The following is a 17,472-nucleotide window of genomic DNA, read 5'->3' on the forward strand; positions in this document are numbered from 1 at the left end:
TTCTCTTTTGGGTTGCAAATGAAGCTGACTCTCACTGTTCTTGTGGGGACCTTGAGAGATTTTGCACTGTATTGTAAAAGAGTGGCTGCTGGTGAGTTTGTAGACTGTTGACCCAAGAGGAATGGCAGAACTTTGTTACAGAGGAATAAAGTGGATGAATGAAAGAGCTTGGTGTATTAGATTCCTTCACTTCAGATTATTCTTGACATTGGTAGCGCCTCTTCTGGAGACCTTGGGAAGGAGAATATTAGAGGCTGGAGCCTAATAGTTTTCATTAATGAAGCATTTAATGTTTCTTATATTCTCTTCTATTAAGCATTTTAACATTAACATTGTTAAATTGTGTTGACAAAACAACACACATTAGGAGTACATCAAATACCCTCGGACTTGTACTCAAAAGGCAGACACATGAGGATCATGAGTTCAAATGTATACCTGAATCAATACTGACATACAAGAAAGGTTGAATAACAAACAACAAAATCTCAAGGGAATTTGTGAAAATATAAAAACAAAACTAGAAACAACCCACCATCCTTTTACAGACATCCTTACTTGAAATGTATGATCACACACTGCCTGATATTTAAATAAACAATGGACCACTTAGATGATGGGCATACCAATCTAAACATTACAGCAGAAAAATACCTATCACTAAGTAAAAGCACAATAGAAGATTAACAAAAGCCACAGAAGGAATATAAGGACCATAAAATAAACTTAAATTAAATGGATTTGCCACACATATAAGCACACTTTAGTATCTACCTCAGATGTTTCAAAATAGAAACCACAATGCAGTGATTTCCACCATCAGTCTTCAGTGAACATGGTAAGCAATTTACTTCCTTCAAGGCTATGATTAAAAATAAATGAAATGTGATTTTTTTCTTGAAGATGAAGACAACTGTGATGTCTAAAGTCTTTACCAAATCAATTATATAAATAAGGTTTTTCTCTTGTGTAAGTTTGTTCCGATTTCCTGACTTCAAAATGATATAAATAGGCTTTAAAATATTTAAAGCACTAGAGACATGGCTGGGCAGTTAAGAAATGTTCATTCCCAGAATCAAGGTAAGATTTTTGACAACTTTCTGTAATTCCTGCTACAAGATTCAAGGGTCTAACATTTCATAGTGCAAATGTTACAGCTTTGGAGAAAAATGTACCCTGACTCAGAGGTCAGGCTATAGCTACAGCTGTGACGGGATCGTACTGATTACATTCATAGGGTTTCTCTCTAGTATGTGTTCTTTTATGCTTTAAAAGATTACTCTTACGTGCAAAGGCTTTAACACATTGGTTACATTCATAGGGTTTCTCTCCAGTGTGTGTTCTTTTATGTATTTGAAGAGTTCCGTGACGTGCAAAGGCTTTACCACACTGATCACATTCATAAGGTTTCTCTCCAGTATGTGCTCTTTTATGCATTTGAAGATTACTGTGACGTGCAAAGACTTTACCACATTGATTACATTCATAGGGTTTCTCTCCAGTATGTGTTTTTGTATGCACTTGAAGATGAGTGTGATGTGCAAAGGCTTTACCACACTGATTACATTCATAGGGTTTCTCTCCAGTATGTGTTCTTGTATGCACTTGAAGATTACTATATTGTGCAAAGGCTTTACCACATTGATCACATTCATAGGGTTTCTCTCCAGTATGTGTTCTTTTATGCATTTGAAGATGACTATGCTGTGCAAAGGCTTTACCACACTGATTACATTCATAGGGTTTCTCTCCAGTATGTGCTCTTTTATGCATTTGAAGACTACTCTGTTGTGCAAAGGCTTTACCACATTGACTACATTCATAGGGTTTCTCTCCAGTGTGTGTTCCTTTATGTTTTCGAAGATAACTCTGACATGCAAAGGCTTTACCACACTGATCACATTCATAGGGTTTATCTCCAGTATACGTTCTTTCATGCATTTGAAGAGTATTGTGATAAGCAAAGGCTTTACCACACTGATTGCATTCATAGGGTTTCTCTCCAGTATGTGTTCTTTTATGTACTTGAAGAGTACTAAGACGTGCAAAGGCTTTACCACAATGATTACATTCATAGGGTTTCTCTCCAGTATGTGTTCTTTGATGCCTTTGAAGATGACTATGCTGTGCAAAGGCTTTACCACACTGATTACATTCATAGGGTTTCTCTCCAGTATGTATTTTTTGATGTCTTCGAAGATGACTGTGCTGTGCAAAGACTTTACCACACTGATTACATTCATGGGGTTTCTCTCCAGTATGCATTCTTCCATTACTTTGAAGCTGACTATTGTATGCAAAGTCACATTGAGTATATACAGAAGGTTTCTCTCCAGTTTGGCTTCTTTCATGCCTGCAAGGATAATTGGCACATGTAAAAGCCTTACCACATTCAATGCACTGTTGATTCTTTATATCTGTATGAATTAATTTTACAATTTGGTACAATTATAAAGAGTAATCAGATCTTAAAGTTTTATCACTGTGTTTACACTCAAGTTGTATTTATACAGTCCTCGAACTCATAGGGCTTTTCTGTAGTGTGAGTTTCTTGATGTATTAACAATGAAGGTAGAAAACAAATTAGTTGTATACTTGAATTAAATTCAACAAGTATATTCAATGTGGGGACTGCTACATATTTTCTAATTGTACTGAGAGGAATGTTATGTTTTTCTATATCCCTATGATCCTATGGCTTGTATCCACAGTGACATATGATATACCTAGTTAAGAAATAATAACAAATAAAAAATTTCCATGTTGAATTCAGTTTGACTTTCTGTCCTCATAGACTTGTGGTATATGGATTAAGATTTTTCCATGACAATGCCTCTTGATTCTTGACTCTAAAAACCCCTCTCACTAAACAGCATAGTCACAAGTATATGAGCAATACTAGCTTTACTATGGACTCTTTCTTACTAAAAAGTTTTGGAGATATACTTATAACCTCTTTACTGTGTATACATTTTGTAATACAAGTAGGATGAAATAAATGGATTGATAGTTCTAAAGCATAGCTCTCCTGGTGCTATGATTCAAATGGTGCTATCTGTTGAGGCACAGTTTCCTTGTCTTCTTTCTTAAAGGAATGCCTTGCAAATGCAATTCACCTATGTAAAATTGAGGTATATGGTTTTGTGAGAACTTCATAATCATCAATATACTTTAAGTGGTGGTTATTTACACTGTTGCTTTTGTTTAAAACTTCCAGGACACATTACAATTTCTTCAGAGGCACATTTGTATCAGCTTGCACATGAAAATTACCTTCTATATCTTCTAGAACTTTGACAATGTTCTTCAATATTATGGTCTTCCCAAATGTATCCTAAAATATAGCACCAGAAAATGTGTGTTATATTATTGAAAACTGTACAAAATTTGTTACTATCTTCAGTGAATCTTAGAACCATGCCTGATTTATTCACCTTATCTTCTTCTTTTTCAATCAAATTACAGAACAGCATCAATAACCAAGTAACAGTTGTCATTTTATTTTAAAATGTGAAGGAAAATTCAGTCTTACCTATAATAGTGAGGTTCCTGTAAGTCTCCAGCATCACATCTTTGTAGAGATACTTCTGGGAAGGATTCAGCAAAGCCCACTCTTCCTTAGTGAAGTCAACATGCACATCATCATAGGTCACTGAATTCTAAAACATCCCATATATGTGTACAAAAGAAAGCATGATACTGATATTGTAAATGTATACTTCTTTGACAGTATAGTCATATAATTCTGGTTCTCCCCACACTTATACTATGACATAGACATAAAGTAATCACAAAATCACTTTAGAAGGAAACTGAATAGGAGGGTCACTTCTGTCATTTCTTTACCCTTTGAATGGGATATCACCTTGCAAGGGAAATGCCTATTACCATACATAGAGAGACAAGAAAACAGATAAAAAGTACAGAGTACATGAGAGAAATTGTATGAACAATTACTAACTACAAAGAAGAAAAATAAGATTGACAAGCTGGGTGTATTGGCTCACATGTTAACCCCAACACTCAAAAGGCAGAGGCAGTTAAATCTGCCTCTAAGTTGAATGCCAGCCTAGCCTATGCAATCAAGTCCAGGACAGCCAGAAGTACATATTAGGACCCTGTCTCCCATGCAAAAATCAGTCAAACAAACAAAAAGATAGAACCAAGGAGGTTTTACTGATGTTCTTACAAAGAGCTATGCATTCACTCCAGTTCTAAATCTATCTTCCAGAAACCTGAAGTGTCCCAATTCAAACTGTAACATCAATAAGATTTTACTAAAAGGCACTGCATGTTGTAACAGTTATAAATGGACAGATGAAAACATCAGCAATATGAATGTTGATCATAAATAATCAACACAGGGCAGGAGAGATGGCTCAGTAGTAAAGAGCTCTTGCTGGTCTTGCAGAGAGGTGAGCTCAACTGCCAATATTTACGCAGGGGATCACAACTATCCACTATTCCAAGTTCAGGATTTCTGAGACCATCATTTGATCACTGTGAGGACCAAGTACCCTTGTGGTGCATATCCACGCATACAGGTAAAATACTCATATTCATTTAAAAATTCAAAACAAACACAACAGGCAGGAAGAAGGTCATGCACCTGCAATCCAATGACTCAGAAGGCTCAGGCAGTATGAATATGATGAATACATGGCATCCTGAGAAACAGAATGATACACTCTGCCTAACTTTAAAATTCAAGATATGAGTGAAGCTTAGTATAATAGCATATGCTTAACATGTACAAAAACCTACATCACAGGCCCATTACCCAATAATATAAAAACAAAAAATCCAGGAATGTTGGCCCACCTTTTATCCTACCTAGGACTTGGGAGCCAGAGTCAGGGTTATCTCTGAGTTTGAGGCCAGCCTGGTGTATAGAGACATTTAGGATAGTCAGGGCTACACAGACAAATGTTGTCTTCAACAACAAACAAAATTTAAAAGAGCAGGCTACCAAACTGCCTTAGCACTGAATAGCAGTTGCTTCTACTATAGCTTATGTGATTTAGAGATAGAGTCTATAATGGTGGTGAAGGCATGACAATACAAGGAAGCTGGATGATTAGTTTTAACCACAACACAGTAGACACAAAGAACAGGAAATGGGTTGAGGCTATAGAGACACATATCACACCCCCAGTGAGGAATTTCATCCAGAAAGGCTCCTCCTACTTAAGGTTTTACAAGCAATCAAAAGAAAGTCACCAAGGAGAGACACATGTTCAAATACTTCATTCTATTTGGGAGGTTTTTCATTCAAGCAACTACATTCTGACCCAGGTCACTATATGCTGTGGGATGTTCTGTATGGCAAATGTGTTGCTAATTAATCAATAAATAAAACACTGATTGGCCATTGGCTAGGCAGGAAGTGTAGGCGGGGCAAGGAGGAGAATAAAGCTGAGAAGTGGAAGGCTGAGTCAGAGAGACACTGCCAGCCGCCAAGATGACAGACAGCATATGAAGATGCCGGTAAGCCACGAGCCATGTGGCAAGGTATAGATTAATGGAAATGGATTAATTTAAGCTGTAAGAACAGTTAGCAAGAAGCCTGCCATGACCATACAGTTTGTAACCAATATAAGTCTCTGTGTTTACTTGGTCGGGTCTGAGGCTGTGGGACTGGCAGGTGACAGAGATTTGTCCTGAATGTGGGCCAGGCAGGAAAACTCTAGGTAAAACTATAGGCTCATGGTCATCCACAAAGAAAAATGCATTTAGTCACTTCAATGATCCTCATAATCTGCAACAGCCCTTATACTGTTCAAATATCCAAAGTCTCTTATGACACTCAAGACAATCTCTTGACAGTGACATCTTATAAAATCAGAAAATGAGTTATTATCTTTCACAAAATGCCATTCACATTCCAAAACAGAGAAATGGAGACATAGCAAGGAAAGATTAAACCAAGGCAAAACTGAAGCACAGCAGGACAAATACTAAATCTTGTAGCTCTGCTTCAGATGCATGGAGCTTCAGTTTCAAAGGGCTCAGATCACCCTATCCCTGCAACTTCTCATACATCTCTCTCTCTGGTTACTTTCACTCCCTGTATGCAGCTAGCTCTCCATGGAAGATGTCTCAAACCTTATGTATCTCAACATCTTGTGGTCACAAAATGCAACCCAGGCTGTTGTGGAATATTATTTTAAGATGTGTTATATTTGTCTATACTGTGGAACATTTGTTTTAATGATGCAAAGATGTGTTGCATTCTTTTATGTTGCATTTGTTTAATTCTGTGAAGTTGTGTTACTTCTAAAGCCTGTCTAAAATACTTGATTGGTCTAGTAAAGAGCTGAATAGCCAATAGCTTGGCAGGAAAAGATAGGCAGAGCCAGCAGGCAGAGAGAATAAATGGGAGGAGAAACCTGGGAGGAAAAAAAAAGAAAGAATGAGGAAGAAAAGAACACCAGGGGCCAGCTGCACAGCAAGTCATGGAATAAGAATTCAAAAAAGGTACACAGAATGGAGAAAGATAAAAGCCCTGAGGTAAAATGTAGATGGGGTAATTTAAGTTACGAAAAGCTGGCTAGAATCAAGCCAAGCTAAGGCCAGGCATTTATGAGAAGAATAAGCCCCCATGTTTGTGATTTATTTGAGAGTTGGTGCAGGCAGGCCCCTAAAACAGTAAAGAATTAAAAAAAAATCCAAAAACACTAGGCTTCATCCTCACAGCTTCATGCAATCTCCTCACTGTGTTTGCAACTCTGCAAAACACAGATGCCTACAACAATGCTGAACTGTAACCACAGACTAAGAATCCATGACCTTAAATCATGATTCCTTCTGGTTTCCAGGACCAACACATGATGAGTGATCCTGCAAAATCTGATTTCTTAACTGGGGTGGACACTAATATACGTGGACCATAGGTGCAGCAGGTTTAGTATGAAGTTGCTTCCAGGGACTAGGAATCATTTTGCTTACTCCTTCCATAAATTGAAGGTTTAGCTGCATGGAGCTAGGTCATTTTACTAGGCTTTCATTCCATAGCAAGGGCATTCTCTATAATGGTGATAAACTCCTTGAAAATTCCTGCCTGTTTCAGCACTTGACTGCCATCTGAAACTACCCTTTCATTTTCATTTACTTCTGCCCCACTTGTTTTTTTTTTCAACTGAAGACCTGAATGAGTCATCAGTATTAACCATCCAACAGATTTGATATTCCATTTAAGAAATTAGCCCATTATTTTTTTAATTCTGCATTACTACATTTCCAGGGCATGGGCAGATTAGATTTTGGAGCCAAAATATCATACAAATGACCTCTAGCTTAATTTTTATGGAGTCTATTTCTGACTAAAATCCTATAATCTCAAAGTCCACTTTCTGCCATTATTCTTAACATTCCCATCTTCCTGGTCCTACAAGAACAGCCAATTAAGTTCTGTATACAACTTACTCTGGTTTTTGCCACCTAAAGTCCCGATATCTTTCACATTCTTCCAAAAGACAACGTTCCCATGTTCTACCTACCAACAAAATCACTTTTGTTCTTCCATTTTTTTTGTTCTAACTTGGTTTTATGCTGCTGTGATTAAATCCTCTAACAAAAACCATCTCAGGCAATGAATGTGTTTATTTGGCTGATTGTGTCAGAAACTCAAGCTAACAATTGAAGGCAAAACCCATGGGCAAAGATTGTTTCCTGGCTTTCTCTCTTGCCTAGTCACTCTCATGCTCATATTGCTCCCTTTTCCAGCCAATTTCTTAGCAATATTGCCACCCTCAGTGGAGGAGTCTTCCCTCATCAATCTTCAATCAACACAATCTATCACAGACATAGCAGTTTCTGGCTATTATGAATAAAGCCACTATGAACATAGTTGGGCAAGTGTCATTTTGGTAGGATGGAGGAGCATCTTTTGGTTATATACCCAAGAGTGGTATAGCTGGGTCTTGAGGTAGATTGACTCCCAGTTTTCTGAGGATTGCATATTGATTTCCATAGTGGCTGTACAAGTTTGTACTTGCAACAGCAATGAATCCCTTTGCTCCACATCCTTGCCAGCATTAGCTGTCACTTGTGTTATTGAACTTAACCATTCTGACAGCTGTAAGATGAAATCTCAAAGTAGTTTTGATACGCATTTCCCTGATGGCTAAGATGCTGAACATTTCTTCAAGTCTTTCTCAGGTATTTTAGATTCCTCTACTGAGAATTCTGTTTAGAGGGATACCCTATTATAATTGGATTATTTGGTTTGTTGTTGCCTAGTTTCTTGAGTTTTTTATTATCCTGAGTGAGGCAACCCAGAAGCACATAGACAAACATGGTGTACTCACTTACACATGGATATTAGCAGTTAAGTAAAGTAGAATCACTGTAATCACAGTTAATCACAGTACAATCCATAGATGCAGAGAGGCTAAGTAACAAGAACAACTCTAGGAGAGATGCATGGATCTCCCTGAAAAGAGGAAATAGAATAGATTTTTGTGGGTGGACTGGAGGCAGGTGAGGATGGGAACAGAAAGGGTCAGGTGAGTAAGGAAGGGACAGAGGGGGAAAAGACAGGGAGAGATTACTGGAATGGGGAGCTTTTAGCAGGGAATGTCAGAACAGTGCAGTACAAACTTCCTGGAACCTATAAGGGTGACCCCAGTGAGGACTCCTAGTAATCAAGAATACAGAGGCTGAATCAGCCATCTTCTGTATGCACATAAGGCTCTCAGTGGTGGGACTGGCACACCAAGCCAGCCACACAAGTTTAGAACCACACTTGTCCTGCCTGCAAGACATGCAGGAGCAATGGTGGCTCAGAGCTTCTATAGTGGCCAAGCAATAACTGGTCTAACTTGAAGCCCAAGCTGTGAGAGGCTACAGGCCTTCTTAGATAATCAGAAGCTTACACTCAGCTCCTTGCTTGCTCATGAGAGGCTACTTAGATATATTGCATGAGGGGCTCACTTTGCCTCTGCTGGTGAGTTTGGTTTCGGTCTTTTCCAAGACTAAGCAATTTTGTTTGGAGCTTTAGAGGCTTCTGCCCAGCACCATGGAGGAGCCATCAGAGGGGTCCGACCCTGTTCTGAAGTCAAAATCCCCTCAGACAAGCAATGAACAAGACTCCTGTGATGATTCAGTCTCACAGCCAGAAATATTAGCAAAGGACTTGAAAAAGCTGACCCTCAACCCCAGTGCCAAGAAGCCTCCTTTTCAGCCAGTACATAATCATCACCACTGACCCCTAGTGAAGATGAGACTGGTGGAGAACAAAAGTGAAAAAATCTTGAGAGAAGTCCAAAGTGCCTTTCCCAGGAGATAAGTCTGCACGTTGCTGTCTGTGTGGAAAGATCCCGTAGCAAGGATAAAAAGATTTATACGGACTGAAAAGAAACTAAGAAGTCATAATGGAAATGGATATGAAGAAAGTGACCCATTCAGATACCTCTGTACTTTCTGCCTGTAACAAGGATGCGATCCTGCTGAGAATGCTAAAATAGGGCAAAATTAGGACAGTCAGTTCAGGGCTAAATTGTGCACTGCTCTTATTGCTGATAATGCCATGCAGCAGATGTGAAAGCTTTTTTTAAAATAAATAAATTTATTTATTTATTTATTTATTTATTTATTTATTTATTTTAAGATTAAACTGTACAGCAGTGAGTTCTATGATAGTTTAAGTTTTAGTTTTTTTCCTGGTGCTGGGTGATCTCTTTGCACACTTGTTACCATTAAATGATAGAGAATGTGTGAAGTTGGAATACATATGAATGACTTTAAGTTTAATTTGACCCAAAAAAGCAAGAATCAGTCTCAAGTATTCTGTGAGCTTTACAAGCCTCAAGTCTGGGGTTAAATACAGTGACTTGAAAGACTGTCAGTAGAATTTTGGGATGGTTTGGTTTAGAAGGTAATAATTGGAATTAATCTTTTTTTCTAATTCACAGAAATTTGCAATAAAGGCAGTCTTATCTTAATTTTAGTAATAAATAAACACACAGAACAAATTAAAGTGGAAAAAAGATATATTGCATGAGACATGTCAGATGTCTCTGTTTTTAGTCATGTCTTTATCTATGAATGCAACTTTTTTATGACTTTTATTGCCTGAAAGAGTTTGTTCGAATATATAAACTGTAAAAAGATATGATAGGACAGAGCAATGAGAGAGAACATGATGAGAACAACATGAGAGAATAAAAAAAAGAAACCATCAAGAGAGTACATGAGTGTTCTTATTTCCCTAGTAACCCTCAGATAGAAAAGTAATAGCTGTACCATGCTGTGGATTTCCCTTTGATCCCTGAGTACTGGTCTAAAGGCTGGACCTCTGGGGCAGTTCCAGGAAACTGCAGTTGGGATGAGAGTTGTATGAGAGAATGAATTTTTTAAAAAAGAAAGAAAGGAATGTGAGCACAGTGAGGGGAGGAATAGAACAAGGCAAGACTAAAACTCAGCAGGGCAAACAACAAATCCTGTAGCTCTAAGATAGGTAGGGCTTCATTCTCAAGGAGCTTAGAGAACTCTACACCTGTCTCTCCTTTGCTACTTCTGTTCCCTGTATGCAGCTCTCTATGGCAGTCATCTCATAGATTGGGTGTCTCAACTTCCTATCATCTCAACATACAACATTGGCTTCATCTTCACAGCTTCATGCAATGAACTCTCACAGTCTCCTCACTGGGTTTCTGACTCTGCCAAACAGAGATAAGTGCAACAGTGCTGAACTGAAACCACAGAGGGAGCTATAAGTTTTGCATCTTTCTTGTTTCCAGAACCAGTACAACATGGGTTATCCCCCCAAATTTGGCTTCTAAGTTGTGATGGACACTACTATGCTTGGACCAGAGTTACAACAGGTTCTGTATGAAGCTGCTTCTTTGAATTGGGAATCAAGTTGCCTATTCCTTCCATAAATCAAAGGCTTAGATGGATGGAGTCTTATCCTTAGGGTACCTTCATAGGCTTCAAATGCTGAGACGGGACTTCTCCTTAATAGTGCTAAACTTGAAATTTCCTGCCTCTGCTTCACCACATGACTGCCATTGTAAAATAACTCACGTTGTTTTCCTCTATGTATTGTATGAGAGAAGAATAAATTTAGAAAGGGATGTGGGCACTGACTTCATTTGTTTCTGCACCACTTGTTTCTTTTCCACTGAAGACCTGAATGAGTAATCAGTAATAAAAACCCAACAGAATCAACACTTTGTCTAAGAAATCAGACAATTATTTTTTAATTCTCAGAAAACAGAGAAAATAGGAATGATTTGGGGACAAAATATTATACAAATGACCTCTAGCTGAATTTTTCATGGTATCTATTTCCCACTTAAATCCTATGACCTCAAGCTCCACTGTCTGCATTACTTTCAACACTCCCATATTCCTGGTCCTACAAGAAGAGACGATTAAGCTCTGTGCAGCTTTCTATGGCTTTTTGCCATCTAAAGTCGTAATATCTTCCACATTCCTCCAAAAGACAACGTTTCCACATTCTACTAAGCAACTAAATCACTTTTGGTGTACCACATTTTGATCCAACTTCCTTGTTTCCTTTTGTGATTAAATTCTCTAAGTAAGAGCATCTCAGGTAATTAACAGGTTTATTTGGCTGATAATGCCAGATCACAACCCACAATTTTGGGACCTTAGGATAGAAACTCAAGCTGGGAACTAAAGGCAAAAACTACAGGGAACTGTTTACTGGCTTTCTCTCTTGCTTGGTTACTGTCTTGTCCTAAGCTATATCTCTCAACCATCTCAGGTCCACTTGCTTAGGGCATTGAAACCTCAGTGGAAGAGCCTTCCCATATCAATCAACACAATTTCTCACAAACATAGTAACTAGAGATTCTGATCTGGGCAGAACTTCAATTGATGTTCCCTTAGATGACTCTAGGCTACATCATGTTGACAGCTGAAGCTAATTATGACAGAGGCAATAATATTAGAAGATTTTAAAAACACAAATCCAATCTATTAACCATGTCAATCACTTAAGCAGCAAAAACCCAAAACATGAAGGTAGCAACAACAACACAGATTTGCAAGAAATGAGGAGAAGTGAGCCTCAAAGATCAAGAAGAGAAAACTAAAACTGTATCTCCACACAAACATCATGTAGCAAATTTTCTGGGAAAAAAAATTGGTAAAGGTCCATCACTTTCCAGAGAAACAATAAATTTAGATGACAATTAATAAAATCAACAACATAGATGGCATCACTGACCAAACAAGATAAAAAGAATATCTTCAAGTATATATCACGGTCCTTAAACAAGAACAAGATTCTAATAAAAATTAAACCACAAGAAGTCACTGGCCAGCACTCATCCTGTGCACTCCACTTCTGTCCTTTGCCAATAACAGAAAATGGATAGGTCGAGGAGAGCTGTTCCACCAAAGTTGGAGAGACTTGCTTGAAGCTTTCTGATATTTTAACTTTGTAGAAAGTAGTTCTGATTATTAAAAGGATCTCATTCTCTTATAATAAAGAAAAAGATAATTGTTAGGATCACTTAGGCAGCATATTATTTCCTATGACTGATGAATGCCTGTAAGTCTGCATCAGAGTGAGAAAATAAAAACTTTTCCAAAACAAATGCAAGGTAACAGATTTTTAAAGAAACGGTGTATGATTTGTATTGTACACCTAAAGCAACTTGTTTTGCTCTACTTGCTTTATGAGTTACAAGAAGTTTTGAAAACAAGTTTATCTCCACATTTTGTGTATGTTTGTATGATGTAGAATGTCTTCCACGCATATACAGGTGACATACTAGAAAAGAGGGTGTCAGATCCCCTGGATATGGAGTAGCAGGTAGTTATGAGCCTTCCAACTTGGATATTGGGATATAAACTCAGGTTATCCCTAAGAAGAATACATGCTGTGTCACCTGCCCATCCCTATATTACTTTTTATCCAATAATATAAAAGTCTTCCACAGATTAACAACAAAACCTACATAAACAAAGGAGTAAATAAATGATCCATGGGAACATGATGCATCAATATGAAGAGGTTGTGTATAGTAAATTTGCAGCATGAATTAAATATAATCCAAACAAAAGCCTCAACAATTTATGACAGGATTCCTGATTCCAATGCTACATGCAAAGTAGAAACACTCAGAATGCTCAACAGGATTATGAAAAAATAATACACATATTGACACCATGTGACTTCTAAATTTACCACAAAGCTACAACAATCAAGAATATATACAATATTTGTGAAAGAATAAAGGAGACAGAAAGAGCCAAGAACAAAAACAGGAAAATATAGTCAACTTATAATCAAAAGATGGAAAGAAACTCAGGAGGAAAAAGGTGATCTTCATCAACGTTAGCCAGCTAACTATGATTCCATATGTACAGAAATTAACACAGGCTTCACAACTCCCACAAAATTAACTCAAAGTGACCCTTAAATGTTATGTTTCTGACAATCTAGCTATTGATATTTCTTCAAAACAGGGAGGCCCCAAACTCTAGAGCTTTCTTGGCAAATGGAGGTAATCTCCTGCTATGGCTCTGCAAAGTCTCATGTCCCCTTGTGGTTTTAGGCAAACCCAGCCCCACTGATGCCCAATCACAAAAGAGTTTAGGAGAATAATTTAATGTTTATTTCCTGCCACATGGGTTATGCCACATGATCTGGAATCTGCTCTATCCACTTGTCTAACAACATGCAAATATATTACAAATATCACAGCCTTCTATAGCCAGGGTGGCAGAGCCTCCCCTTCTTCACAAAATCCACACTCAGGGAATCTCAGAGAAGAAGGGACACAACCCAGGTAACCATATGGACCAAAAGAACCATAGTCTGGCTCATGGTCCATCCCAGTCACAGAAGCTCTGACAGCTCAGCTGAACTGCTACTCTTGGTCTGGGGTCAGTGGTCCCCACACTCACCATGGCATGTCTTGTGATCTTCCTCACAGCTCCCTATAGCAGAGCCAGAGGAGAGTCCTGGGAAGAACCTGCAAGCTACCTCCCACAGGTACTCCTAATTGCTAAGCCTTCCCAGGGTCTCACATTAGCTAAGGCCACCCAGCTGGGACTCAGGATAGTAGCAGCTCCCCTACTGAGTGATCAGAGATCAAATGACACAGACAGCAAAGGCCTTACCAGCTCTGCCCTTCCACGTTAGGGGCAGACAGGACCCTAATCCGGGAAATCTGTATTTTAGTAGAAATACTTCCAGTCTCCCAGAGCACTTCCTGTTCCCCTTCCAAAGCACACAGTCCTTTGTATACAAATACACACTGATTGTCCAGTGCAGCCAATCCTTTGCTTCATAGCTAGGAAGTCCTGCATCCAAACACAGGTCCCATTCAAAAAAGGAACTATTGTTACTATGTAACTGTCGTTAAAGAAAAACAGGCCATGTATTAGAAAACAATGAGTGATTAATGGTACGGCTTGCAGGCAAGAAAGAGGCTGTGGGCATGATGTAGTCATAATCTCAAAGAATTATTTTGGAAAGTGGAAACAGAATTCATGGCCATGTGTTCCAAAGACTAGGGATTTGCATGAAAGTAAACCAAGGATTACTCACATCGTTTTTCCCCCTGAGGCTATACATCATAAACAAGGAAAATAGCAGTCCTGTTAGGCAGGGCCACACCATTTTACCCAGATCTTCTGTATTGGTTGAACTTGTGTAATTACAGGAATTTGGCTTAATGATAAGGTCAGTTCTTTACCCAGATTATTGATTGCCCTGGTCTGTGGACCCCAAGAAATGGCCAATCAGGACATTTATGGAACATCTAAAATTGACTACATGACTCCACATTGCCCATCTCAGTATTGTTGAGTCAGGAAAGCTCTCACTCTCTGTTCTGCCCCTCCCTTTCTGCACTACATCAGCTTCAAACGTGGTCAGCGAACTCAATTCTGCCACAGATCCCTCTTCATTAGTATGTCCCCTCAAAAAGCTAGAGAGACTGGGGGACACTCATTAACTGGTCTATTTTTCCTTCTCACTGGGCCCAGCCTGGAAGTAGTTACAGGACTGTCTTCCAGCACTGGGCAGCAGAGGCAGAATTAGGTGTTCAATGCAATTCTCAATTACATAGTATGAGGCAAGCCTGGGCTACAGGAGACATTGCTCTAAGTAGAAATCAATAATCAACACCTCTTGAGAGAAAAGGAATGAAACTATTAATGACCTAAATACATTAGAGAACAGAACAAGTAAAGATAAGAGCAGGAATGTACTTAAAGAAAGTGTTAAAAATAATACTAATAAGTGATATTTTTAAAATGATAAAAAATAATATATTAAGATAAAAAACTTAGCTATATTGACTTCAAAAAAGAGTAGGACCTTCTCTAGTAGATGGAATATCATTTGTAAGAGATAGATTGATTTCTTTTCCCTTATGCACTTGTTGGCTGCTGAGATCTATAACCTGACACAGAGAGTTACATTCAATGGCCTTTTTCTCAAACCTCTGAGCTGACATACCTGTGTCAAGCAGGACTGAACATATCTGCATAGGAGAGTTGCTTAATAGAAAATTCAATATCCTTTGGTGCAAGTTGACCTTCCCAAATTGTATACCAACAAGTCTGGTTTGTCTTCATTCACAAGTCACCAATTGGTACACGCTGGGAAATTACAAAATCACCACCACCACCACCACAGCTACAATCAGGTCCTTTTTTATAATGTTGACTCCAGCAGCTGATTGCCTACCCTATTTACCCCAGCAGTGTACACAATAAATGACTCCTTCTATTCTGGTCTGACGGTATAAACCATTCTCTACATGCAAATCTTTTTCCTTTTACTGCAATGGATATTCAATTGCATGACTCAAATGGATAATTTTGAAACTCTGAGGTGGTAAAAATCATTCAATTTAAGATTTTGCAGGTGTAATATAGAGGACAGCAAGGTGTCACTGCCCTGGAGAGCAACAGACTGAGGCCAAGGCCACTTGTGTCAACATAGGAGATCTTGTTTCAGAAACATTTTTCTAAAAGGCTAGAAGCGCAACTGTTCCAGAATCAGTATGCCTTCCCGGGGGGGGGGGGGGGGGATCACTCCACACACTTAAGAGATTAATAAAGAAAACTCTCTTTAATGATAGCATGCACTCATCTCTGGTTTTCATTCTACATATGCTGTCATCCTTGTGTTTTTTAGGTTCAGGCTCCTGGTTACACTTCCAACAATTTAAATAGAGACAAGCAACTTGCCAGTCTAGACACTTAGGCAGATGGGAGCGTTACACAGCAAACATATTCCCAGAATTATTTAAGTACACCAGGGACCTCAAACAGCAGGACCTTCTTCAGTGACAGGTCCTGAGGTGAAGGTCACAGGGGATGAGAAAGAGAGGAAAAGTAGAAGGTAGAAAAGATAAAAGCTGGGATGGGGAGGTCTTGCACAAGTCATAACAGGCTTTTCAGTCTTCTCTCAGAGATCAGGTCTCAATTTCAGTTTCCTGAGATTTGAGTAAGCAGCATGTACTGTGACCACTCAAGATTCAAGCAATTGTTTACTGTCTGGAACACCTCACCAACTTAGAGCTACCTGAATGAGTCAATGTGAAAGTCTGGGCCAGAGTCAGGTCCCACAGTCAGTATGTGCTAGGTCAGCCAGCCTCCATGGCAGCTCAAGGACAAAGCAAGAGACTTGTCCAGGCCTACCCAAAATGGCTAACTAACCCTAGCCAATTAAAAGTTACTAACCCAATTGCAACTCGCATAAACCAATCCTGAGTCTGTTCCTATGTAGTCTGTAGACTCCAAGCCCCCTTTGCTTTAAAAACCCTGCCCTATTGCTATTCTGGGTCTCTCCTGCTCTGCTGCTGCATCAGATGGATGGAGAGACCTGAGTTAACTCGTAACAATACAAAGACTCTTTGCTTTTGCATCTGATTCGGTCTCTTGGTGGTCTTTGGGGGACTCTGAGTACAACACCCTAAGGTTGGTTGTGACCCTGTAATGCCTCCTTGGGCAGCTCATTAGAGGCCTGTTATTTGATATAGGGATGGGCTTAGTGGCTGGTTGTAAATCAAGGATGTCTCTTTGTAATGGTTTGGGGCCGAAAGTTGGGACAATCCTGGTGAATAAATGTATATCATAGTATCCTAATCTCTAACAGTCCTGGTTAACATACTGTTTATCTTTGGAGTGTTTTAGAGGTAACTTTTGCTCAACTAAATTGTACTTTGTGAGCCTTATTATCTCCTAAGCATTGGTAAATCCTTTATATCACCAATTCTACTCTTCTATATCACAACTTAGTAGTGGAGTACTACTCAACACATGAGATGCCTTTTACAACCTCCACAAAATTAACTATAAATGTATTTTACACATAAAGGTTAACTGCAAAGTGCTGAATGTCTAAGCCTCCCCAATCTGGCAACCTGCCTTCCACAGATGAACCAAAAGCATGTTGAACTTGAGTACAAAGATCTTTCTACATGCAGCTCCCTACTCCCAACGCTTTGCACAGATGAAGCCACAGAGCAAAGT

The 17,472-nt window shown here is 38.9% G+C and overlaps 1 protein-coding gene across 2 annotated transcripts in view; it reads right to left on the minus strand.

The window, feature by feature from the left end:
- Nucleotides 1-311: 311 nt before the first annotated feature.
- The window catches only part of LOC131919573 (zinc finger protein 431-like), a 64,802-nt gene continuing 47,641 nt past the window's right edge, over nt 312-17,472 (minus strand). For both annotated transcript variants that reach the window (XM_059273872.1, XM_059273870.1), the window contains 3 exons: nt 3,533-3,659; nt 3,274-3,334; nt 312-2,353 (listed from right to left, as the gene is read on the minus strand). In XM_059273872.1, the coding sequence (XP_059129855.1) occupies nt 1,189-2,353; nt 3,274-3,334; nt 3,533-3,566 (1,260 nt within the window). In that variant the 5' untranslated portion in view covers nt 3,567-3,659 and the 3' untranslated portion in view covers nt 312-1,188. The remainder of the gene's footprint in view (nt 2,354-3,273; nt 3,335-3,532; nt 3,660-17,472) is intronic.

Source organism: Peromyscus eremicus, chromosome 9 (assembly GCF_949786415.1).
Source record: "Peromyscus eremicus chromosome 9, PerEre_H2_v1, whole genome shotgun sequence".
In the NCBI taxonomy this organism is placed as follows: Eukaryota; Metazoa; Chordata; class Mammalia; order Rodentia; family Cricetidae; genus Peromyscus; species Peromyscus eremicus.